Below are 27,751 nucleotides of genomic sequence, written 5' to 3'. Positions count from 1 at the left end.
ATGTTTTTGAACATTCAATATTAAAAAAAGATAGTACCAGCCAAAGGGGGGCTGGAATGCCCTGCATCCTGAGATTAAAGGCGAGGCTGCTTGCACAATGTGAAGGCGCCAGAAAAAAACTGCTAGTGAGGTAAGAGGGTGAGTAAAGGAAGAAGGTTGAAGGTAAGAAGAGAGAGAGCGAAAGGGAGGCAGTAGTGAGAGTGTATAAGTATTTGTGTGTGAGCATAAATGCATATGTACACGTGTGTGTGAGCATGTACATGTGTATGTGTAAATTTAGGACCATGGATGTGTATATGTAAGTGTGTGTGAGCATGAAAGTGTATTTGTATGTGTCAGCATGGATAATTTTGGGTAAATGTGTAAGCATGGATGTGTAATATTTCTGTGTGAGCATGCATGTGTCAATGGTTGTGTGTGAGCATGGATGTGTATGTGTGAGCATTGATATGTAAGTGTATATGAGTATGTATAGTATGTGTAAATGTTTGTATGTGAGCATGGATGTGTGTGAGCTTATATGTGTAAGTGGGCGGGAACATGGATATAAATATATATATATATATATATATATATTGTAAGTGTGTGAGCATGAATGTGTAACTGTAAGCATGGATGTGTAAATGTGTGTGTGAGCATAAATGCGTACGTGTAAATGTGTGTAAGCATTAATGTGTATGTGTAAGTGTGTGAGCATGGATGTAGATGTGTAAGTGTTGGGGTGAGTGTCAGTCATTGTCTACATTCTATCCGTGGGAATTTGATTTTAAACACCATGCATCTGGAACTGCCAATAAAGTATGGATTGGACAGTATCGCACAAAAGATTAGGTCTATTTATATAGCGCAAACAGATCCGGTAGCGCTATTACAATAGGGGACAGTGAAAACATTATTTAACAAAGACAAGCTATTCGTTTGCAATATCTACTGCTAAAAATAAGATAGAATTAAATGTTTTCCGCACATATGTAGAAAGTGATGCAATTTTTACCTGGTAAAAATATTAGCTGCTTAAATGTGGGACCATTCATTGCTCCGGCTCAGTTTAACCCCATGTTATCTTGCCTCATTTGCCTTTAGAACGGCAGTTTGTCTTGGTGTGTAGGCCTACCATGCCGATGACGATCCAACAAGCATATGATGATCCTGAAACACTGCACACAAGTAATAAATATTTGCCACCAAATGTTTGAATTAAATATAATGTATTATTGTATTATTACCCTTCATATTGTAAGGGGCTCTGCTATCATATATTATTTTCTACATTTTGTCTTTACATATTACCCTATGTTTGCTTTTCTTCTTTTTTTTTTTTTTTTTTTTTATGATGATATTGGGACTCCCTGCATTTACTGGAGCATTCGTATAAGGTCATATTGCCTTGATATATTTTATTTTACTTAAAAGTGGCACAGGTAATATTTTGGTAATTTTTAAATACAAAGCATTGTCTTACTATCTCATACTAGCAAATATGACTATTGCATTTGTATGTGGATATTTCAATATCCATCCACAATAATAATTGATTACTGATATTGAGGTTTTCTTGATCATCTTTCTTTTTTTTCTTCTGGTCCCTCCATCACTGGATGCCTAAAGTCTTTCTATATTCCTTTCCCCTTTTTAATAAACGTTTGAACCATGTAGCATACATTGGGCTTATCGGTCTATGTTCGTGATAAATGTATGTGTTGGCCTTTTGGTTAAAATTGCAACCAGGCAGAAACTCATCAGTCATGCCATGTCTTCCATGGGATTATTTCCTTTATTAATATAAAACCGTTTAACACAAGAAAAAGGTCTAGGCCTGCCTTGATAAATGAAGCCTGTGTAGGTAATGTAATCTTTGCACCTCGCACAGCCGATTCTCTTTGACATCCAGACGCTCTTTGCCATAAACAAAATTTTACACAAAAAAAAAAACAAAAAAAAAAAAAACAATTGTATGAACATCTTCCTGTTGGGTAAAACCTAAAGATTGCAGGCGCAACATCAAAAGGCTTTAATCCAAGTCACAGCGTGATACATGGAGAAATAAAAAGGTAGTCAATAGAAAAATAATCAAACATTGAATAATAACATACATTTCATCTTCAAATGTTTTTTTTTTTTTTACATTTCATCGTAAGGATAGTAGTTCTTGTATTGTCTACTTCATGGTGACCTTTGGCATTGGTTGTCAAGTTATTTGACAAATTGCTTTTAATATCAGGGGGGGGCGGATAAGTCTGATTCTCTAGAGATCTAATCTGGATTCTCAAGACTGATTGGTACACACACACACACCCTTTGCCTAAATAAAATGAATTGCCTGGGGCCTTGGTGATTCTCTGTTAAACAAAAAACCTTAAAAATATAAAGAAATACAAACCCAATGAGGAAAATATATGACTTAAGGTTTACGACCTAAAATAAAACGTTAATACTACTACAAACAATTCTTCTGTTTGAAAATACCTGTTACAGGCTGACCACAATGTCAGATGCAACATAGTTTACTTGGGTACTTGGATTGTTATGCAATCACTTTATACCACAGATAATTGGGTATAACACTGATAATTCTGTTATCATGGCATCTGTCAGTGGGTGGTATATATTAGGCAGCAAGTAAACATTTCCTCCTCAAAGTTGATGTGTTAGAAAAATGGGCAAGTGTAAGGATCTGAGCGACTGATTTTTTTTTTACGTATGGTGCAGACCAGTCCACTGCCAAAAGCGTCTACAATGGCCACGTGAGCATAAGAACTGGACCACGGAGGACTACGTTTTCTTTACATCATGTGGATGGCCGGGTGCGTCGCTTATCTGGAGAATACATGGCACCAAGGGAAGAGGGCAAGCCATCGGAGGCTGTGTGACGCTGTCGGCAATGTTCTGCTTGGATCCTGCCATTCGTGTGGATGTCACTTTGATGCGTGCCACCTACCTAAGCATTGTTGCAGACCATGTACACCCTTTCATAGACGTGGTTTTCCCTGATGGCATTGGCCTCTGTCTGCAGGATAATGCGTCCTGCCACAAAGCAAAAATGGTTCAGGAATGGTTTGAGGAACACAACAACAAGTTCAAGGTGTTGACCCAGCCTCCAAATTCCCCAGATCTCAATCCAATCTAGCATCTGTGGGATGTTGTCAGGCACTTCAATGTTTAGTTTGTATATATTGATATTCTGTACCACTGTCAGCTTTAGTATATACGGTATACTGATGAGAGTTATGCTGTACCACCCTCAGTGTCAAAATGCGAAGAAATCACTGGGTTTGGGGAAATTTGTCTTTCTTTTTAACTCTACAGTTCTAATAGCATTAATTTCCTTGTTATTTATCTACTTTCCTCAAAATAACCTCTGTATAGATATAGGGGGGACACAATTTTCTGTTTTTACCTCGGGTGCAAAAAGTGCTAGCTACCGCTTTGTCCCTCTCGCTCAGCTGCTTCTCTAAAGTCAGAGTGACAGATGTCACTGACACGTTTAGTGTAATGCTGTTTGGGGGGGGCAAAGTTATCACTGACGACCTGTTTGTTTTTGGACCTAAAGTGGCACTGACAAGCTGTTTGGGGACAAAGCTGGCATTGTGGAAAGTGAGTGACATGTTACATGCGAGTGTCACACCCACCCATGGGGGAACCCAAAAACATTTTTGCACCCAGACATCAGTGACCCTAGGCTCAGCTCTGCCAATTTTTATTATGAATTCGGAATGGCTAGCCCCGACGTTTTTTTCCCTTTTCTGCAAGAGATGGTGAGTTGACTATAAATCACATTGATTTAACTATACTATCATGTATCAATTGAGTAGCTTGTTGGTGTTGGCCCTTCAAAGTGCATTGCGAAGTCAGTGAGTTAAGTGGGTAACTCTCCTGCAAATGTCTACTTAAAATAAAAGTAAAAAAATGAGTCAAATTAATACAAGGTCATTGTTCTTTTCCGTTTCTAGTTTTCAAAGTATGATGGACTTTCAGAACGGTTTATCTCCAAACTAGGCATCTTTTTACCTATCAGACATATTTCCATAGAATAAACAATAATAGAATAAAGAAAAAGAGAAAAAAACTGCAAAGTGTTCAAACACCACTAGAGGTCACTCTTCCCCCAGCTATATCCATTCTTCACTCTATGCATTTAGGGATGTCCTATTCATGTACTCTCCCTACACAAGGTAAAGTGTTCTTAATGTTAAATAAATATATACCTTAAATAACCTTGTATATCTATGTTTAACAAACCATCAGCAGTCAAAATTATTATTTCTAACAAGATCTACAGCTAGAAAAATATAGGTGATATATAATAAGATTGCTAGACGGAAAAAATTGAGTTAAAGCAAATACTTCTCAGATTAAGACAGAGAATAAGAATCACCCACTTTGCAAAGAATACACATTTTATTCCCTATTTTTATGATTTATTTATTTTCATACATATTGTTACAGTCTCTGAGTAGCAGGACATTTTCTGTACAATAAATTTAGTCCATTTAAAAACTAAATTGTTACAAAACTCATAATAGAATTCAGCGGTCGATCCACAGCAGTCTCATGACGTAAAAAGGAAAAAACATTGATTGGTGTGGTCTCGTTTTGGCAGTTGCAGAAAAATCAGGTGTTTGTTCCATGTGCTCTTTTAAAACCCTACAAAATGAAAGAAATGATTTCAATATGTAAAACTAAATGTAACCATGCTCTATTATTTAAGCTGCTTTCATTGAAATGACATTAATAATTGTAAATAATTACAAATGATTACATATTCTATTATATAAAGTCTTGCGGAAGTTGTCTGTCTCTGAAAAGAGAGGTACACGAAGTGAGAAAAAAAGAGCCCAGATAGGTGCAGAAAAACACAAAAACATGGATACTACGCATGTGAAACGTGCGGATCAATTCACAAAGACAAAACGTTTACTCAAAACGTCAGGTTTCAGCCAAGTTGCATATTATGGGTCAAGCTGCGGCCGAGTCACGGTCATAGTTTAACTCGACCATGGTCAAGTTGATCAAGGTTGTGAACCAGTTTTCAACCAGTGGTCAGGTTGGAGGTCCTGTTGAGCAGATATAGTGGGGGTAATTGAGTTCTGAGTCAACTCTCCTGTTCCTGAGTTAAGTTAAGTTGTCTAGTTGAGTTAGTGTTTTTTTTCCAGCTTGACTACAACTTGTCTGAAAACGCGATTAAATTCAAATTTCTGTGAATAAATGGGGTGTTATATTTTTCATAGCAACCCGCTACGAGTTGGCAGCTGCGTCGGCGTCAATCAAATGTAAGTTGCTTATTTTCAGAAACTTGAGCTTACTGCCATCCTAACACAAGTTAAACCTTTTTAAAAAGACATACAGATCACATAAAGCTGCACAGAGACAGGACTCTCAGGCAGGCAAGGATGGCTCTCTGTTTTTTGGTGTCTTAAGCAAATACTTTTGGGGGCATTTTTAGATTTGCCCCTTAGATCAAAGTATACCATATATACAGTGAAGGAAAGAGTTATTTGATCCCCTGCTGATTTTGTGCAGTTGTCCACTGCCAAAGACATGATCAGTCTATAATTTTATTTGAACAGTGAGAGACAGAATAACAACAAAAAAATCCAGAATAGATTATAAATTGATTTGCATTTTACTCAGTGAAATAAGTATTTGACCTCTCCAAGTCATTAAGGTTTCAAGGCTGACGCTTGGCAACTCAAACCTTCTGCTCCCTCCACAGATTTTCTATGGGATGAAGGTCTGGAGACTGGCTAGGCCACCCCAGGACCTTAATGTGCTTCTTCTTGAGCCCCTCCTTTGTTGCCTTGGCCGTGTGTTTTGGGTCATTGTCATGCTGGAATAGCCATCCACAACCCATTTTCAATGCCCTGGCTGAGGGAAGGAGGTTCTCATCCAAGATTTGACGGTACATGGCCCCATCCATCATCCCTTTGATGCGGTGAAGTTGTTCTTTCCCCTTAGCAGAAAAACACCCCCAAAGCATAATGTTTCCACCTCCATGTTTGACGGTAGGGATGGTGTTCTTGGGGTCATAGGCAGCATTCCTCCTCCTCCAAACACAGCGCGTTGATGCCAAATAGCTCGATTTTGGTCCCATCTGACCACAACCCTTTCACCCAGTTCTCTAAATCATTCATGTGCTTTCTTGAGCAGGGAGACCTTGCGGGTGCTGCAGGATTTCAGTCCTTCACGGCGTAGTGTGTTACCAATTGTTTTCTTGGTGACTATGGTCCCAGCTGCCTTGAGATCATTGACAAGATCCTCCCGTGTAGCTCTGGGCTGATTCCTCACCGTTCTCATGATCATTGAAACTCCACGAGGTGAGATCTTGCATGGAGCTCCAGACTGAGGGAGATTGACAGTTATTTTGGGTTTCTTCTATTTGCGAATATGTCAGGAACCACTTTTTCACTGCCTGAACCATCGCTTTTTCATACCTGTTGTAAAGAGCTCTGCTACCACTAGTGGCCACCCTCCGCCCTCTGGAGGACTCAGAACTCAATTACTGGGATCAGGTGTGCCTTGTTACCTGGGTTGAGCCCTAGTCAATACACGCAGCTGGGCCTTGTTACCTGGAGTACTCTGCCTTTATGAACCTGCCCTGCCCTTCAGTCAGGGCCTTTGTATTGAAGTCTATGGACCTTCCTGCTGTGGCTCTGCACCTGTACTGTTCCTGGTTCCCTGCTTTGTGTCCTTCCAAGTGGACTCCCTGCTTTGTGTCCTTCCAAGTGGACTCCCTGCTTGTGTCCTTCCAAGTGGGCTGTGTGCCTTTCGTACCCTTCCAAGCGGGCTGTGTGCCTTTCGTACCCTTCCAAGCGGGCTGTGTGCCTTTCGTACCCTTCCAAGAGGGCTGTGTGCCTTTCATACCCTTCCAAGCGGGCTGTGTGCATTTTGTGCCCTTCCTAGCGGGCTCTTTGTCTGTCATGCCCTTCCAAGCGGACTCCCTGCCAAAAGACTTATTACCGGTATTTTATTTTGCCATACGTCTGGTTTCGTGCTTAGACTATATTACCCTTATTTGCTGGTCCTGTTATATACATAAAATACACTGCATTACCTGGATTTCTGCTTGTGGTGTCTTTGTTTGCATAATCATGCACCGTGGGTTACAGACTGAACCCCAAGTATCCCCTGCGCATGGGCTCCTACCCGACCTGATCACCCGAGTTCTGACAGAATAATTGCACCAACTGTTGTCACCTTCTCACCAAGCTGCTTGGCGATGGTCCTGTAGCCCATTCCAGCCTTGTGTGGTCTACAATCTTGTCCCTGACATTCTTGGACAGCTCTTAGGTTTTGACCATGGTGGAGAGTTTGAAATCTGATTGATTGCTTCTGTGGACAGGTGTCTTTTATACACGTAACAAACAGAGATTAGGAGCACTCCCTTTAAGAAATTGCTCCTAATCTCATCTGATTGATAGGGGATCAAATACTTATTTCACTGAGTAAAATGCAAATCAATTTATAATTTGTTTTTTATTTGGTAATATGACAGATCTTTAAGAAGCTCAACGTAAATGTGCGTATCACGCGCAGAAATTATATATATCACTCTAACCCTACAGCCGTGGAGGACGCTCAAGTCAACCAAATAAGCGTGAGTCTTGTTTACAATGAGATACATTATACAATGAAAAGCCTGATTATAAATACCCACCATGAGTGTTCGCTGGAATTGATCATCAAGGCCACAGAATGAATGCTAGTGAGAAAAACAAAAAAAGGAACAAAAACTATAAAATAAGACCAAAACAAAACAGAAAGAAGAGAAAAAGAAATGCTGTGAGAGATGTACAATTCACGGGATCCCTGCAGTCTGCAAAAAACACAAGGCTGGCCCTCTGTACCGTAAGCCAACGATCACAATTTGTTATATATCTTATGTAGTATATTAAAGAAACTTTAAAGTTAAACTATATTTCCAACAATCCCCAGCAAAATATATTTTTACTATGTACATTAGTTTGACGTTTCCATTATATATTTAAATACTCTGTTCTTGAACTGGGATCAGTGACAATAATTAATATACACACAGGCAAAAGCTTTAAAAGTAAGAAGGCTTTTCTTTGCCTTTTTATTGAAAAAAAAAACCGATTTGTTCCTCTTTAATAGCGACATATAGGAGACGTATAAGAGGCATATAGAAGATATATTGTAGGTTGGTACAGGTACTAGGAAGAAACCTGGAGACAGCAGCCAATCAGAAATAGGATCTCCACCTTACTCATCTTTCATTGGTTACCCACAGGGTGTTTATGTTGTGTAATTTTGTACATTATACCAAAAGCTACGATGCACTTGGAGCCGAAGATGTAATCAATACACTCGACATACAATTTTTCCGAATTTCACATTTTTAAATGAATTTATAATATTATAGAAATATCATATTATTTGGTGTATTGTGTATTATGACATGACTGTATTTTTTAAATATATAACGTGTTATGTTTTAATTCTCCCGTCTTAACTCTTTGTATTCTGGTCTGTCATTTATTTTTATCCATCCTCTACAAAGATTATTTCTAAGTGACCCCAAACTTTTGAACCATAGTGTGTGTGTGACAGCAAGTAATAGGTATGGAATTAACCAGAGAGACGCATTTACCTTTTCTTCTATCTCCTTGAGTTGTCTTTTTTGAAGTTCTATTTTGTCTTCAAGTTCACGGATTCTCTGTGAAAAGGAAAGTAGATGGCGTAGAGTATTACAAACCGCTTGTGTTCATAAACAGGGCGCGTGGCTGGATGATCATGGCCCTGGATCTATGTACCCGGCTCCCAGGACAACTCAAATCACAAGCTTTGTATGTATGTGGAAAAAGGCGATGCACTGCTGTGCTGTCCAGAACCCGGTCTGTATGATGTCAAGTAACATATAGTCTATGGCTATAACGGCCAAGCATTCTGGGAGTTGTAGCTTCACAATAACTAAAGAGTTACACGGTCCTGTGCTACCCTCGTCTCATCGTATAGGTTATGTCATTGCATATACATTGAGGATATGTTTTGGTTTTTTTTTAATTAAAAACAATTTTCATTTTGTCTCCATTTCAGAGATTTTTTAATAAAACGTGGTTGCCAAAGTTTCTCCCTCCTCAAAAAAAAAGATAAAAAAAAAAAAAAAACGTAAAATCAAATCAAATCCCTAAAGAAAAATAATCAACTATAGGACCTGAGTACCTTTACTCATGCTGTACACCTCTCGGATGAGGACAGTGCATAAAATGCTGAAAATAATAATAAAATAAATAGAAACTAATAACAAAATGTTAATAAAACATTAGGAGTACAAGAGGAGAAATGTTAGAACAAGAGGTCATAATCTAAAAATAGATTGGAATGTAGGGACATGGTAGATAAGTGGAACAGCCCCTCAGCAGAAGTGGCAGAGGCTAATATAGTGAGGGGATTTAAACATGCATGGGAAAGGCATAAAGCTACCAAGTTTTATATTTTTTTAGAAAAATTTGCCCAACTTTTTAAATATCAGTGCTATCGAATAAACATAAAAATGGTTTTAAATGAAAACCCTCGTTGCCTCTAAATCATGGAAATCTCAAGTGAATTAAGACACAGCAAAAAAAAAAGCTTGTGTCCGTAAGGAGTTAAATGGCGCAACACGGCCTTTACTTACATTTACTTTTTCATATATCAGAAGATATTTTATCTTAGATTGGATTTCTTGCCAGTTTTTCCCGCTGGTAACGATGTATTAGGTCACGATGAAAATGTTACTTAAACCATAATCCAATAACGGCGTTAGAGGCAGCAGACGAGCCAAGATTACACTTCAGTCGCACCCACGCTTTATCTTTGATTAATCTCATAATTGAGGATGAGATTAAAAACACGTCATTTATCTTTATGGTAGTGACCTCATGTTCTGATTTCAGGGGACAGTTTCCAGCATTAGAAGATTTGTCCCCGATCAACTAAACGGTATTCAAAAACTAACATGCTATTTTCATTTTTACTCAAGGTCATTAGAAAAATCTTAAAATAATACAAGAACAGATTTTTAGGAAGATTACATATTTAAGTAACGCAGGAAAAAATGCCCCCCCTCTGGGTAATTAAGAGTGGGGCATTCTATTGGTAGAGACTTTTTCAATTGGGTTCCTTGGCTCTTTCTACGTCAGTTAAAGATTACTGACCTTCAATATTTGGCTATTTGGAAATTAAAAAGAAAATGTAAATTAAAGAGCAAATTACCATTTTAACCATTTAACGACCAGTGATAATAGATGAGATCTATAAAATGCAGTTTAGAAGCCCAATAAATACAAACTGCAGAAAGTGTCAGAAGATAAAATATCCGAGTGCCAGATGAGGATATTCTGTCAAGCTAAGCGAGGGCCGGAAGGTGAGGTTCTAAGGGGGATTCTGCCGTCTAAACCCATGGATTAGTTAATGTGATCATTTGCAATAGGATTACGGTCACCATAAAGCCTTCAAATACAATCTTAAGAAGAGCGTAGTAAAAGGAAGACGGTAAAGGATTGACTAAAGGTGATCAGCGTCTCCATGTCGCCATACACAGGGGTCCTGGTATCTATATCTGAAGTCTCACCGTAACGGACTTGAGAGACCGATGCAAGAATCGTGGTAAGAAAAAGTTTAAAAAGGCTTCAAGGTCCGTTCTGGAATCTAAACATTGGAGTAAACCGTGTCGACTAGTTTCTTGCATAATATATTTCACATTTTGTAAGCTTTTCTGGCTACGGACCAGGAAAATAACTATAAATTTTTTGTGTGTGAGTGTCTCTTTTTATATGTTGACGGGGTGAACACGTCTGTTTTCCCAAATCCAAGCGGCTAGAATGATTCACATATTAACTTGGCTTATGATATGTTTCAGAGGCTTTGTAAACCTTTCAGTGGGAAAGAGAGGGTTGCTAATAATGATAATTATTGTTAATTATCGTTATGATGAGAAGAGGAGTGATCTATTGGTTTCTTTAATTCCTCTGTCCGAGTATACGGTCTATGGCGCCGATTATTACCGTATATCAATATATTATATGAATGCAGAAATGTAGCTTATATACTTCCAACATAAAAGCCCAGCAGTGCTCTTTCCTGCCAGCAGGTGGCAGCCTTATAATATTTCTATTTATTTATCTTTAATCAATAATTGATGTAATTACCCACATGGGGTATGATTGACAGAAACAAACCATTCTCGTAAGAATACAATGTAGACTAATTCTGTAATTGTATTTAGCAATTAAAGCAATTTGTTTGTTTTAGTCTAAGTTCAGCACATTTTGAGAAATAAATACATAATATACACAGTTATTAAGGTTCTTAATTGCATTTTTCTGCATAGTGGACCTCGGGCAATCAGGTCATAGATTTAGATTTGTTACAGTGGCCAACTATACTAGATATCAATACAGCTGCAAATATAAATATAAATATATGTAGGGCCAATATAAAGAGCTCCCCGGTGACATGTTCATTAACAGAAATGTACAAAGAACAAGAGTTCATCATCTGAGACTGGAAGAGCGGAGATTTCATAGACAACTTTACAGTAAGGGCAATAAAAGTATGGAATTCACTGCCAAGAGAGGTGGTTTTATCTCGTTCAAAAGTGTCTTTTTTATAGAACAGAACACCCTGCAGGGCTATAACTGAATAAACATTCATATTTTAAGAAGTCTTGATCCAAGGATTCGGTTTGCCTTTTGGAGTCAAGAAGGATATTTGCCCCTAAGTGGTAACATTTGAAAAATAGCTTAATTTAGTTTTTGGTCGTTTTTGGATCAAAAAGCAGGAAGGATGGGTAGAACGGTTTCTATGTTACTATGTCACGCAGCATAGGCTGGCATAAACAGTATGTATGGTTCAGATACTGAATTAATGTAACGGATACCTCGTAGAATTTATCTCCAAACAAGAAGATGATGTCTGTGAAAGAATAAATAAGCTGGCTTGCCGCCCATTGCTTTGGTTAGTATGTCGGAAGGCGGTATGTGTACCTGTTGTGCCTGGTGTAAGAGCTCCATGCGCTCGTGTAAGATCTGGCTGTCAAACTCGCGGCTTTGCCGGAGGATCTGCCTTCGAAGCTTTTCCACCGCCGCCCGTAGATCTTCTCTCTGGGTCTCGTTCAAGCATTCTCTCACTCTTCTTCCGGGATCGTGCTGCAACGCATTATAGAGCGTGGCTTCTAACTCCTGGATTTTCTAGCACAAGTCACACCATTCAGCAACAAGTTCAGAAAAAAAGGATACAAAAGGAACAAATAAGGATTTAGCACAATTAGACATTGTCGGGTTACTGGCATTAAGAACCATGATTTAGTATGGAGAGAGATGCTGGTCTTGCATGGTACATAATTAGATCCATAGAATGTGAAGGTAGATAAACATTCAGCCCATCTAGTTATCAGCATTGCTTCCGAAAACGCCTCAAAATGTAGGACAGTGTCAGACCGTACCCCACGGTACCCCCGTACCCTACACAAGGACACCTTTTGGGTATGTCCACGTTATCCTTTCAGATCACACATTATTATTTGTAACAGTTGAAGGAGTTTTGCATCACGTGAACAGAATAAAGAGTTAATGGTGCGATTGGGATTGACATGCGAAATGTTTAAGGGCCTACCATGTGTGCTTCATCAAGTGCTTGCTTCCGGTAGTCAAGTTCTTCTTCTAAGTAGCCTTTCTGCTTGCTGAACAGCTCCTGACAGAGAAAGGAGGGTAGTAAGAAGTAACCTTGGCAGAATTGTATGAAGTCTTTGACAAGGAGAACATTATATGCCCAAACAGGATGGTGATGCCATAGTTATGAGTACCCAGCTGTGGTCAGGGACATGGACCATGGTGTCAGAATGTAGCTCCCTGCACCCCATGGAAGCTGCCACAGAAACATTAGCACTTTTGCTGCACACGTGCGTCACTCATCCTGATGACCAACCTTGATGTAACCACGCATGTGAAGCTTCTAGAGAAGTCTGTGCATGGGGACTTCAGAGGGTGGTAACTCTCAATTTCCCCTGCTTTGACCCGTTGCGAGCAGAGGATAATGAAAAAGGTGATGAATAGGCCAGAACGGCTGTAGGGGGCTTTAACTTATGATTTTAAATAGACTTTGGAATTTTCCACCAAGTTCTCCTGAGCACCAACATCGGCTGATACCTGGAGCTCTTTTACAAAATCGATGAACTTGGCAAGGCCTATGCTGATTATGGAGAGTCCAGGAAACTCGTAACCAGGGTCAGTTTAATACCAGATTGAGGTCTTGGTGTGTAGACCCCAGGGCCATTCTTCAAGACAAACTTTAAGAGAAAAGATGTATCAAGTGTGTACCGTCTGGGCATTCAGTGACTATTAGTAAGAAATAGGTCTCAAAAACAACACTTACTGTGGCTCTTACCTTCTCATTTTCAAGGTCAATCATTTTCTGCGTCAGGGCGGCTTCTGTTACTTCAATTTGTTTTAACCACTGCAACCAAAAGCAGAAACGACCCGGCTAAAGGTTAAATCTGGCACTCGAGACTGCTGTCTGAACACAGGCATCATTGCCTATATGGAGCAGTATACAGAGAGACAAAAGTCCCAAAAGAACCAATAACTACAAAAAAATGTGTTAGGTACAAAAGAGAAAAGCGGTGAAAGCCATGTAGTTACTAGTTACCATAGCGACCATGTAATACACCTGCGTGACTAATACAGCTCATTTGTATGAATTCATTTGTATGAATGTTGCGTGTCGTATTATTAAAGGGAAAGATATCATACACAAGCGAGGATATGTACTAGATATCATAAACAAGCGAGGATATGTACTAGATATCATACACAAGCGAGGATATGTACTAGATATCATACACAAGCGAGGATATGTACTAGATATCATACACAAACGAGGATATGTACTAGATATCATACACAAATGAGGATATGTACTAGCCTACGCTTAGCAACGCTGAAAAAGAAATACCGAGTTCCCAAGAGACCTACAGAGTCCGATTACACCTCCTCGTCTCAGAGAAAAGGAAACCAAGCAACCGGCTGGAGGAGACGTCACACCGGCTCCCTCCATACTAATTGCCAATTAACTGCTAAATCAGAATGATGGAAGTAGCACGAAATAACGAGAGAAGCGCTTTATGTGTAAAATCCAATCATATGACTCCCCGACGGTCGGCCCCGTGCCGGTGGAGCTCGCGCACGTGACGTAATTCGCACTGGCGTGGGCCGCAGTTAACACCACTTCGCATTTCCAGAGTAATAAAATGTACAGGTGATATGAACATATGTAATAATTATAGATATTATTTTCTTACATTTTATTTATACATAAAAGGAACCATAATATTTATACCCAAAAAAAATCCTATAAATTACCAATTATTTATTTAAGGTGTCTATATTGCTAATTTGAATGCACACATTCAAGACAATTTGGACGTCTTCCTCATGCGCAAAGCTGACATGTATGTCGTATATACACAGAGAGATTCTTTAGACCGTGAAACAGATTCATGTAGTGTATGACACACGTCTTTGTAGCAGACTGAAATGTTAATTACTCAGCAGGTAATGTACACAGCTTTTCAACTTTTATAATATTGAGAAGGGATTCAGAAGAATTTTGGTGTGACGCGTTTGTACCTTTTCACAGAGAGAGAGGACTGTTCCTGCCTGGATTACCGCAACCTGCTCTTCATTCCTCAAATTCTGAAAGAAAGTCCAATATTGTTAAAATATATATTAACATTTAGAGACATAATTCTTTAGGATGATCACAAAATATTTTACATCCAAGAGTATTCTACAAAAAAACAGTAGAAACCGCTTTCAATTCTTCAATTAAATGTATTAAAGTGGAATAATTGAATGTTTATGCCAACTACTATGAACATTTGGCACGTATGCCATGTTCTTTAGAATTACATGAGTTTCCGAATGGTGTTTACCGACTAAAGGAAGAGTAGTAGGTAGAGTCTGCAGGAGAGTGGTGGTGGTTTCAACTCCCTCATCCACTATTAATTATACAGGGCCAGCCAAGCTCTTCCTATAGCAGAAGCTTACTTCTTCTGCCCTTCTGAATGAATAGTGAAGGCAACGAGCTGAGACACAACTCTCCTGTTGACTCTCCCTTAAGTGAATGGACCCCAAAGAAAGCATATCCGTAACCAAGTATTGGGACAACATATTCATGCTAAACCCGCCTTGACTGTGACATTGACAAATGTATTTGTTTATCCATCGATATCCAGATTTTTAAACAGCTGCAAGGCCCATGTAAGAAAAGATCACCTTATAACACACTGTTTGCGTCTCGGTGGAGCTGTGAAAACCTAAAGGATGATCATTTCCAAGAATCGTTATCTCTGGAACTCACAAAACCAAATTCAGGGGCAGCTTGGAAGAGAGTGTAGTAAGAAAGCCTAGCATGGTAAATATGTAATGCACACCTAACACAGGTTACTGACCCCCCCCTAATTGACCTTGCAGGTTTCACCCAGAGTATCAAGGTGAAGCCTTCTTCCCACAGAGCTCCAGGTTAGTATCTCCAGAGAAGGGAGTGGATTTGTCACGTGTCCACAACACACACAGGTTCTGCCTACTACTACTCGCTCTACATCCATGTCCTGGCCTTTAAAACTCTAAAGTCTGGCAACCAACACTTGGAAGTTCCCAGATACACCTGGGAGTTGTCAAGGTGAGTAGATGGACTTGGAAGTAAGCAGCTAAGTAACCAGTTTCTCCAAGGAGTAGGTTAGTTAAAACTTGCTCTTGAAACCTATTAGTCTTATCAAATGTTACATATCTGGACATGTAGTAGAAGTCCATGGATGCAGCTAGATGTTATAGTCCTATCTCTGATTGTTTTCAGTTGGTTCAGGCAGACTTGATAATGGTGGCTTATGGAAATGGAGAGGGAATTGTTCATATAAGACTGGCTCTGCCACAGTTTGCCACTAATCCAAGTTTCTGTAAGGTGAACATTGAAATAAAAATATCTCCAAAGGATTTAAACTTTTGTTTCTTAACCCCTGTTCTACTTTTGATATAATTTAATCCGAGATTCAAACATGGCTTTGAACACAAGCTTAGTAAACACTGCAGTTACCCCATTATCTCCAAGAATGTCAAGTTTCTTCATTAGTTCTGAAATATCAACATCCTGGGATAAAAATAAAAAAAGAACAAAAAACATGAGAATTAATCAACATTTTTAGACCAAAGCAAACGATGAACAAGCATATGATTGGGAATCCAGGATGAAAAACAATATGGAAAGAGTGAGTCGATTTAATGGCCCCTGATGAAATCCATACATACCATGCAGCTATATTCTGTAGGCTTAAATTAGTAATACTTAGAAATAGGGAGCTAATAATTAATAACATGTATCTGTAATACATATATCATAACATATACACTAGATATGCATAAAGATAATGCAAACATCTTTAACTTTAATGTTCCTTAATGGACAGTGAAGCTTTATGACAAGTGCTGTAAGTTAAATTAAAGTTGTAAATTAAATTCCTTCTCCAAACTAATTACGTGGCGGGGGTTAACCCGATTTTCCTGGTGCAACGATTATGAGGAATACTGGAGCATTTTTAGTCATCACGTAGAGGAGCACTAGAAGTTTTTTGTAATGTACAGTATAGAATACGATTAAAAGTAAATCCTAGCGATCCATTTCTAGCTTGTGAGCTTCAAAATGTTCAAGGAATTGACAGCCAATTCAGAATGCCAATTAAGTCCTAAATGGTTTAGAATTATTTCATACTAAGAATATTAAAATATGTTTGTAACAATTGTTAAGGGAACTAAGCAATTACTTTTAAGATATGTTAATGTGCATTCCCGGGAAGTCTTCAGATCTGTGCTGGAGGCTCCGGTATCACGGCTTTTACAGCCTTCTGCTCTCCTGGTGGTGATTTCCCCCAAATCCCTATGCTCTACCCAGAGTCTTTCCAGTTATGTCTGCTTCGCTTCCACCTTGAGTTTATTTCTACCTAGTTACTTCCCAACATGAATAGTCCCACCTGCCCCAACCTTGCTCCAATATAGATAGGGTTGGAGAGGTTTCCTGGACACTCAGTGTAGATGTGGGATAGTCGCATGTAAGTCAGTTAGATAAGTCAGATACGCTTGGCCATTGGTCCACATAATTATACACATCCACTTTGGCCTACTAAGAGGTATTGTGGATCTGATTAAGAAGTCTTTCCATCATTGTACAAAGTTCTAATAAGTCTGAAATACATATTTCCACTGCTGGGCTCACATTCCATTTAGATAACAAAGCTGGGGAAACATAAGAAGGTCTCTGGTAAGACCCAAGCTGTCCTAATTAAATGTGAGGTTACTTTTTCGGGCAACAACTCTGCACTTTTCATCAGTATTGGTCTTTATTGGATACCATGTAACATGGACCATGTCGTGCTCACTGGGCAGTCGATTATGACCTACTGAAAAGAGTCATTGTGGTAAACCCCCTAGAATTAATGACCCAAGACTATGATCTTTATCATGATAGTGTGTATATTTTCTAGATGCAAGTTCTAAAGATATAATACTACATTATTATTTGAGACCTTCCTCATAATTTTACCTCTACCCAAAAAAAGACAAAATCAAAAACCAGAACAATGATCAGGAAACAGAAAGAGTACCCCTAGCCTAAATAGTTCTTTACATAATGACCTCTGTAAGGCCTGAAGATAGCAAACAATGCAGGTTTTCAGAAGCTCCCCTTAGATCTTTTCTTCAGCATTCTTATGTTACGGTTGGAAAACCTGCACCTTTGGGTGGGCCAGCCATTGAGTAGCGTTCTCACCTCAGTCCCTTAGACATACGAGTATGACCATGCATCGGTGAGTGACATCTGAGAAGCCAATGTTGCTTTTGTTAATCAGTTTGCATTTAGTACTCATGGTTGGCATTTGTGATGGGTGAACAGTAATGGAAACAAATGACATCCAGCAGAAGAAGGAAGTGAAGCAGCATCTACCTTAATGCCTTCCTGTCGGCAGAAAAGCTGCAGAGCACTTCCATTATTCTCTGTGAAGTTGGCTATATGGAGGTTAAAGGCTGGAGACCTTCGCTCTCTCTCCTGGGGAAAAATGTGTTATTTTTACATTTTAACCTAGTAGGAAAAGCTTGGCAATGTCATGGATTACACCCTTATAAAAATATGGTCTCTCTAACAAAAGGATGTCCAACTGGGGACCCAAAACTCATTTAGTTGAAGCCCAACAAATGCTTGGGATTGGCAGCTGTCTAAACTAAAACTGGGTCATTTTCAGTTATTTCAAAGCCCCTTCATACACCTTAAAAAACACCAATTTGAAAATCTATGTATGCATACATTCGTTAAAATTAAATATTGGGAAATATTGAGAAAAGAGGTTAGTATGTTTAATAAAATGATATTCCTCTGTGCAGGTTGCGGATGTTAACAAGCGGTGCTGAAATAGAAGTTAATTAAAGTGTCAAGTCGCCAAGATCTCCGTATATCCTACTTCAGTATAAACACGTCTCTCACTGGTAAGATGGAGGGTCTCTTAGAAAAACACTCTTAGATACTTAGTAGCTAATTTCATTAAAATGTGAAATCAGATTTGCATGTTTAGGGATGTCCACGAGGGTAAGGGTAAAAGAACCATGCACTCTGTACATTATTATCAAACAGAAGGGCACATTGATAAGGAAACACATTCACAAACCTAGAATAACGCGGTCTAAGTTTTAACTTTTGGGTATGCAATGACTCCTCATCACACGCAGAGGACCATCCTTCCCAAGGCCATAACATCAACATTAAAAGTAAGGGGAGTATCCGCCTGAATATGATCATTTCAACTAAGAACTGTAAGTTGGTTGCATTAGACGAGTATTAAGGTCTTCTTTGAGGAAAGGAGCAGCAGAATTAATAAAAGTACCCTTCAAAACATGACAACCGAGTTCCCATGACTTTCAATTTTTAAATACAGAAATATAGTTTAATGGACCCACACAGGACCACCAACACCGTGGGATTATCTTTGGTGACAGTTTCATGCAATAAGTGTATTAACGTGACTTCATAAAACATTTTTATATGCAATAAATCTATGGCAGACCAACCGAATGTTGGGAAATGAAAATCCCTGACATAAACATTGAGAAGAATGGTTTTAGAATGTCTTATGTCTGTATGACTAGTATATCATAAAACTCACTTATTACACCTTTTTATTATAACATAGAGGGAGGGCTGCCAACATTTAACCTTGGGGGATGAATTTAAGGCAGCCCAGCAATAAAGCAGGCAAACACATCTGGAAGACAGCATGTCCAATGCATACCATCCAGTTTCATTCAAAACAGGCAAGAAATCATTAACAAAACTGGAATATATATATATATATATATATATATATATATATATATATATATATATATATATATATATATATATATAATAAAAAAAAACATAGCTGCTTGGCAAGCAATTTAGTCATGAAAAATGACATAGCACTCGCAAAATTGGGGTATTTTGAGTGGTGGGTTAAGCAATATATGGCCATACAGTGTGACGTAATCCCCAATATTTATGCGTTTTAAATGGTATTCTCTGAATTCACCCTAAAGCTTTTGTTACGCTGGTCACCCTGGTGGCTATATGTGGAACTGCAAGTAAAAATGGTGTGACCCTGAAACTAAGTTAAAGCAGCCCTTGCCAGCACTCCCCCATCTGTTGGCTCTATATAAAATAAAAATATACGTACACATAAAATAAGTGAAAAGGGAGCATGCAGCTTAACAATGCAATGGTGCATGACAAAAATTAATGAATGAAAATGAAATAAAAAAACAAATTAAAGCAAATATGGCTCAGTGCAAACAATATTTTATTATGACAAAAATATAAATCTTTAAAACTTATTTTAACAAAAATATTTTTAAAAAACAATGCTAAACGTGCAGGGAAAATTAACAAAACAATAAAAAAAGACAACATTAAGATGAGTCACAGGACACATTTAATTTGTTAGACATGCAGGAAAAGAAACGGAACAGAAACAGTGAAAGGTAAGGTGCGCTTAATGCTTTTAATAATATAAATGAGTGAATTGCAAGTTCTGACTATGGTGCCACATTCTTGTGGAGGTTCATATCTATTTAAGGCATTTCTTTCCTCCATGTCCCTCCTCGATAATTCCCCAATGTGTTATAGAATGCATGTTATATTAAATATATTTAATTCTGGACTCAAAAGCAATTTCAGCTCCAGCAGCCAGTTTACTGATGTTATCTCTTACTTCCAGTTCTAGGACTCGGAATTCTAGAAGCTCATTCTGGTCTCTAGCATCTTGGATTTCGTTCCTCAGCTGGTTCTCTTCCGTTTCATACCTGTATATCTAGAGATAGAGAGAGAATGTACGAGACAGCGAGAAAAGTGGCTTTATTTTTACACATATATTGCATCTGGTTCATCTTACAAAAAAGAATAGGTACTGATACATCGACATACATAACCCTCTCATCCCAAAAATTATTTATGGTAGTATTAAAAAGCGGATCTTTAGTATATATGTAAATGGCACAAACGTATATCCTACAAACTCCCCCTTTCCTGAATAAACCTCGTGTTATTTCTCGATTCACAAAACTTCACATAAACTGTCATATCCAAATAGAGATAAAACCAAGAAGCTAGTTATATTTGGAGATATTCTTAATCAACGCTTTTTTGATTTAAACCTAAAAAGGTTACTGTAAAATCTGGGGTATGGTTTGCACGTTTCATGTAGAATTAAAGAGGTATGTTTGTTTGTACTTGGGTTTAACACACCCCGTCTCTAAACTACCTAAAAATGGGAAATAACTTTTATACGCACCACATACAAATTTTAACCAAAGTGGCACATGGTTTGCATATTGGAAGATTAAAGCACAAAATGAAACATACTTCACAATACTAACAAAATAAAGTGTGTTTTCGATGGCCAGCACACTGTAACCGCGTTTAAATGCAACCAAATAAATAAGATGTGCTTATTACCAAAGATCATACCCCATGCAGACGGTACCAGATGTCGCCACTCAGAAGAATGAAAGACTCTTACCTTTTCTAACAAATCCTGATTCTTCCGCATAAGTTGTTGTTTTTCTTCTACCCATTTGGAATCCTACGAGAATAACAGTGGGGAGAATTTAGAAAAAGTATAATATTGCACAGACTTTTGCACACAGGGAATACGTCCCTATACGCGTCATGTCCATATCAACAAGGGTATATTTACTGTGCTTGCCTTGCTCTGTACACATTCTGTGGAGTTATCTCCCGGGCACCTTAATTCCCAGCCCTGTATTCACCGCAGCCTCTTCTACCAGATATCATCAGAGACATGTCAGAGCTCTACGCCTCACTTACACAACAAGTAGTGCTGCACACACCGGTGACCGCGAGCTTAAAACCAAACCTCGTACTTTCATACAAAAAGAAACCGTGGGAAAAGCTCTGAATGCAAAGTGACACTAATCCGTTAACCGGCAACATGCAATTCAATCTAAAAGCTGCACAATCTGCGGGTATCCGTACAGATGTGCCGGTAACAAAGAGATGAGGTCACGTCTCCTGCGAGCAAAGGAGTTAGCGGGTGAAGAACAGTAGAAATGTCTAAAAAGGATTCTAATGAATCTCTATGTACATGCGCAGCACGTGTTGTAACGCGATGCTCCTGTACCGTCTACATTAAAGAGCATATGAGGTCTGTGGGTTACTTTCAGGAGGGTTATATACCATGTTTTATGGGTTTTATGGGTTGTTTCTTATACAGATGACCTCTCTTGTAAAGCCCCTCTTTCACTCATACCTATTCATCGCAACGTTTTTAAAGTTTCTCTATCAAGGGTCGCGAGTTACTGGTTATACGTTTATCAACACAACATAATCCTTATTTCAATACGCGCTCTGTTTGGAGCATAGCCTTTAAGGGGTCTTCATAAAGCATATTCACTCAACTTGGACCGCAAGCAGCGCCCACATGTGTTCAATCACTCCCTGCATCTTAAAGGGAAACTGACCACAGTTCTCTGTCAGCAGTTTACCCTGAAATCTACATAATGGGGAACTAATATTAAATAGACCTTTAAAAAGGTCAACGTCAAGTACGAAAGATGCGATGAGAAAACTCACCATTTTATTTTCAAGACAACAGTATTCTGCATCACCCGCATTAAAAAAAAAAATATACGCAACACAAAACTTGATTTAAGATCTACAGAATACAGAAAAAGATATTGTTTCCCATAAACACATAAAAGGACCACTGGTTATTTAATACGACACTAACAAGAAGTCTGGTCCATAAGTCTGGTTTTAAGAAAGAAGACTGAAACCATCGGTTATATTATATGGACAATGTCTGAAGGATTTCTAAACTAGGCTGATTAAAAACCGTGTTCTTTGGAGGGATAGATTGTGATCATACGCATTTATTTAAACAAACTATGGGGTATATTTGAAACACAAAACAAAATACCAGGTTACAAGCACAGAAAGCAAACTGCAGAGAAGCAGAGAATTGTGACCTCGCGGAGGCTCGGCGCCGGCCTTTACCTGTCCTTTCTCGCTCAAAGAGTTTTCCAAGTCTTCGATCTTTTCCTGGCACCGCAGTAAGTCCGCTTGCAATTGCTCGCGGGTCTGCAAAGACACAAAAAAACCATCAGCAACAGGCCAGAAACGCACGCTTACTTATAGTTTCCATGGTGCGTAAAAAAAAATCATTAGTAATAGTACATAAACAAATGCAAAAAATATCATGCTTTACAGACATAAGGTAGATCTACTTTTAATACAATGACATTTCTTCAAAAGACATCGATAGACGACTAATATCATCAACCCAAGAGTGGAAGCCAGAAACGTGGCTATGAGTGTCGACATAAAATTACCCAACAAACACTACCGTTCAAACGTTTGGGGTCACTTAGTTGTTTTCATGGAAATTTCTTGCCGTGACATTATTGCAAAAGGGATTTCTAACGATCAATTAGCCTTTTAAGATTAAACTTGGATTAGGGAACACAGCGTGCCATTGGAACACAGGAGCGATGGGAGTGATAAAGGGCCTCTGTACGCCTATGAAGATATTCCATTAAAAATAATCCATTTCCAGCCACAATAGTCATTTATAACATGAACACCGTCTCCGTCTGCTTCTCATCCATTTCATTTCTTTTAAAAACTAGAACATTTCTTAGTGAATAATAACACTAGTATAACATGCCACCGATGTATAAAGAACATTTACCAAAAACATAAATTAAAAAGAATTACTCTTGCTTCTCTTTCGGCATCCAGCGTTCCCCCCACTTGCTCCTGGAGCAGCGCGTACGCTCTCTGCAACGCTTGGTACTCTCGCGTCAGCTGGCGAAACCTTAAATCGGCTTCCTCTTTAGGCGTGCTCTTCAAAGAAAAAAAGGCAAATAAATGTGACAGTAAATACCACGGCACACATCTGTACGCCAACGAAACCATGATCATTTCAATAAATGAGGGGGATCTTTTGTGCTGAAAGCCTGAGCTATGGCATAATATATCCTTAGGTTTATGTTCCTTTCGATTGCTCTTTGTAAAACTAGGTTCGTATTTTCTGTTTCTTGATCATGTAGCTTTAAACTCTGGCTGATCATTGAAAAGAAGGCTTTTCAAGCAATCAAAAAGATTAACTTTTTTAAACTGAGAAAATAGCAGTCAAGCTGTTAATGCCCCAGGCCTACAGACTTTGGCTGCCGGTGTGAAGTCCCAAACGCAGTCCTTGTGCACAGGTGCCGTGGTCAGCCTGCATTCCTCCAATACATTTTTTTTTCAGTTCCTTGACAGACCCCCCTGTACCAATTGCCCCCACCGAGCGCTGATGATCTGCCATTCTCATCAGTTGCACGAGCTCGTACGTAGTCAGCCGCTTTGGTATTTTATCCGACTAGAAATCCTGCTGCCTTCCCCAGGACCATCCAACTATACTGACTACTACTGTCTCCCGCTTCTCGGGCGTTCCTGGGTTTCATACTATATACAGGGTAAACTATTGTGCAGAATAACAGAGTGTGGTGTAAAGCAAAAAAGGATATTCAGAACTCCGGTTTACAGCATAAAGGCTACAAGTCTGGCACGTTGTCGCACTTACATCTTCTATGTCTTCTTCAGGGGTCGCTGGGGTCCTGTCGGTTTTATCACTGGCAAACGAGGCAACTGAAGAGGTCTCAGAATCAACAGATTCTTCATCAAATCCAAAAAACGTCTCCACAACATGCCTCTAAAGAAAAGAGAAATAAATGGATATGTACACAAAGAGATCCAGATTTTCATATTTACATGCCGATTAACCCATTCTATAAACCACTTGACTCCGGCCCACAAGGTTTTACCTTCTATGGATCAGTACCCCCAAAGCATTACTTCTTACATTGACATTCATTTCAGCCGTTCCCTCTTTCTATATGGGAAGGTGAAAGTGGAGGTAGAAAATATACTGAGCACCACACGTCCCCATATACTCCCGTTTCCACGTAAAGCCATGTCACAAATTCTAAATATCCCAAATCAATAGATTTACAACCACCATATGGAAATCAGATGTCGTTTTGGGGTCAAGATGGAATGTTTTCCCTCTTATTGCGGTACAACGCGGTGGGTTTGTTGCCTTCTTCTGGGTCATCAGCATGGTTGACCTTGATGGACTTGCGTCCCTTTTTGTAATATACTAGTACGTTAGAAGTAAGATCTAGTATCTAGTGAATATGACCCAATGAGCCGTTTCTTATTGTTGTAAAACGCAGCCAAAATTCATGCTGGAATTATCCGGAAATACACCTTCTGGCCCGGGGAGTCCGCGGCTATCTTGGCATCTGCAAGAGTTCTGGATCTCTTTTGTCACACGGTCTCATTCCTGTTGAATGATCAACCCATGACTGGGGTCTCCATAGCTCGGGTTACTTCTACCTTTTTTAATAGACTCACAGAGTATACCTAAACAGATAACACCTGACCATATGCCCCTACTGACCATATGCCCCTACTGACCATATGCCCCTACTGACCATATGCCCCTACTGACCAAGAGGTAGGCTTTTGTAGTTCTCCATTGACTATGTCACCCACTTTTATTGCCAATCAGGTATGGTCAGCCATTATTACCAAGTAACTAACTCCATCATCAGTAACCATCATCCTCAGTACAAGGTTTATTGCGAGGCTGTCTGTATGATAAAGATCTTAAACAAGCATATACATTATTATTTTTATTCCAGTAGATAAAATGTTTGTTATGTCTCACATTAAATCAGATAGCTTTGTATGTTATACATTGTATTAATATTAATCAGGATAGAGAGGTATAAAAAGTGATTTTGGTACATTGGTTACTATGGTGATAAGACCAGGTTTTCAGCTTTTGCACCAAAATCCCTTTTTATGTATAACCCCCACTATTCTAGAGTATAGACTGATCAGAATCCACATATATTCCTTTTGGCACCACCTCAGACAGTCTGCAATGATTTTGCAATAAGAGGTCTAAATGACAAAAAAAAAAAATTATATATATATTTATATAGAAATTATACATATACATCTTTCCCCATAAATAACATTTCTGTTGGCCTGAAACTTCAACACTTTTAAAATTGCCTCCTTACCCCTAGGTCGATGACGTTCAATCCCAACAAAAATATACAGCCTTTTAAGACTGGACAGACAGATTGTATTATTTTACATTTATTGATATCCGTCTACAGAGGGGTAGTGAAACATGCTTATTTGTATGTATGTCAAGATCCTGTGTTAGTGACATTGCTCACAGTAATATTTTCATCCCAAGAGATAAGCTCCACATTAGAAGGTCATTTCTATAGATAATTGTTATTGACATCATGTGCATCATAAGGGAAACAATACAAGGCTGACGTAATATTTTTCTTTTGACTCACCAAAAAAAAAAGAATTATTATTATTATTACATGGAGAGGGGAAAATAATGTAACCTTCAGTCTCAAGGATACTGCTTTTTGTGATACTTTTTTTTAAAATCAGGGATAACAAAATTGACATATTAAAACTACAATAACACCTATAAAATAATGGTAAGTCAACAGGTGTACAGTGGGTTTTGCCAAAATTATTTTTTGTAGGATAAATATTTAAAATAAAAAACATGCTACACCAATATTACTAAAAATTGATATATAATATATTATATATAATATAATATATATTTGGCAAAAAAAAAATCACATAAAATTGAAACAGGATTAGTAGACCTCCCAACACTTGCAGAACCTGAAGCATTAGAAACCATAAGCCCCCTTATACATACCGTCACTAAACACCACTTTTAATAAAAATAAAAGTTGAAGAGATTTAATGCACAACACCCAGGGCAGACGTTACCTTCGTGTTTATATGTCAGATCCTGGCACCCGGAAAAATAAAGACAAACCAAGGCGCACAGGCAGATGAAGAAGGAGAAATACACAATGAGAAGCAAATCTTCCATGGCGGTAGCAGAGCGTACTTCAGTTATCCTTAATGTATTCCATTTAAATGGTCTGCTTGGTTACACGCCCCGGCCAGACCGTGCGACTTGGACAGCCTCTTAAGGTGCGAGCGTCAGAAAGGCTTCAATCGTTCAGCTGATTTAAGAAGTAAATAAATATATAGGGAAAAAAAGCATCTACAATGCTAGGCGCTTGAGCTCACCGAGCCGGATCTGTAAGAAGGCTCAGGTAGCCAAATACAAGCCACATGTGCTTTGAGTCCCCTGACGGTTCCATGCGAGATCCGGCTAGCAACAGTAACCCAGCCAGCATCGACAAACAGGGGGACTAAAAATACACACAACATGCCGCACACAAAACGATGGCTTCTTAACTCGCTCACCAATCCGAGACTTCTTACTAGAGGTTAAAAAGTTGTAATATTGACTGCCTTAAGACATCGTGCATACTGCACTAAAATGATCACCACTAGTCGCCTTGTAAACCGTATAGAATAAAAATGAGACATTCGTACGAATTTTAACCAGATTTGGCAGTTTCGTTATTTGGTACAAATGTCTGAAAATGAGGAGGGATCCCCAAAGAAATCAACCTCAATAGAGTTCAGAATTTTCATTTGCATTTTGTTGCTGTTTTCACTCACTTTATCGCCTACTCTCTCTCTCTCTCAATGTCTCTCCACCTTCTCCACAAACCTCTTCCATGCCCATGTCTCTTTTTCCGCAGCTCTCTCTTGCCTCTTCTTGTTCTTCTTTCTTTGTCCGCTTCTCCATGCCATCTGCTCTGTTAACAAGGCCTCCCGGAGCGCTTCTGCACAAGGCCGGCGCCTCCGCGCACCTCTCTCCCCCAATTGGAGGAACGAGGGAGAGGCTGCCCCCCCGGTGTGGTCCTTCTGCAGAAGTGCTCCGGGAGGCCAAAATAACGTAGACGGATTGGTGGAGATAGAGGTGCAGAGATGCTCCTCTTTTCTACGGATCTGTCAGCATATTGCAACTGAAAATATCGATTTTGAGTGAATTTTAGGGCGACAAGGCCAAACAATAGCGAATCTCACCCTATTCTCTCCACCACATCATAATTTAGCTAATAAACTAACAGCTCAACCAAATTAAACTAATAACTTCCAAAAAAGAAAAAAAAAATACATCAAGCTGTTTGACTTTTAGGTTATAATGTGTAATATTTAATAAAACCTCTTTTTTTTTTAGAATCAAGTACAGAGACCATTC

At 38.9% G+C, this 27,751-nt stretch overlaps 1 protein-coding gene across 1 annotated transcript in view; it reads right to left on the bottom strand.

The window, feature by feature from the left end:
• Nucleotides 1–4,379: 4,379 nt before the first annotated feature.
• JAKMIP1 (janus kinase and microtubule interacting protein 1) overlaps nt 4,380–27,751 on the bottom strand; it is a 48,361-nt gene continuing 24,989 nt past the window's right edge. Inside the window, exons 9-22 of the mRNA XM_053458264.1 lie at nt 24,155–24,283; nt 23,305–23,433; nt 22,585–22,668; nt 21,089–21,151; nt 20,282–20,380; nt 17,989–18,090; nt 16,090–16,143; nt 14,625–14,690; nt 13,384–13,452; nt 12,613–12,690; nt 11,985–12,188; nt 8,609–8,674; nt 7,655–7,699; nt 4,380–4,644 (exon numbers count right to left, since the gene is read on the bottom strand). Of these exons, the coding sequence (XP_053314239.1) occupies nt 4,612–4,644; nt 7,655–7,699; nt 8,609–8,674; nt 11,985–12,188; nt 12,613–12,690; nt 13,384–13,452; nt 14,625–14,690; nt 16,090–16,143; nt 17,989–18,090; nt 20,282–20,380; nt 21,089–21,151; nt 22,585–22,668; nt 23,305–23,433; nt 24,155–24,283 (1,221 nt within the window). The 3' untranslated portion in view covers nt 4,380–4,611. The remainder of the gene's footprint in view (nt 4,645–7,654; nt 7,700–8,608; nt 8,675–11,984; nt 12,189–12,612; nt 12,691–13,383; nt 13,453–14,624; nt 14,691–16,089; nt 16,144–17,988; nt 18,091–20,281; nt 20,381–21,088; nt 21,152–22,584; nt 22,669–23,304; nt 23,434–24,154; nt 24,284–27,751) is intronic.

This window comes from Spea bombifrons, chromosome 1 (genome assembly GCF_027358695.1).
Source record: "Spea bombifrons isolate aSpeBom1 chromosome 1, aSpeBom1.2.pri, whole genome shotgun sequence".
Taxonomy (NCBI): Eukaryota; Metazoa; Chordata; class Amphibia; order Anura; family Pelobatidae; genus Spea; species Spea bombifrons.
This window is presented reverse-complemented; position numbering and strand designations above follow the sequence as displayed.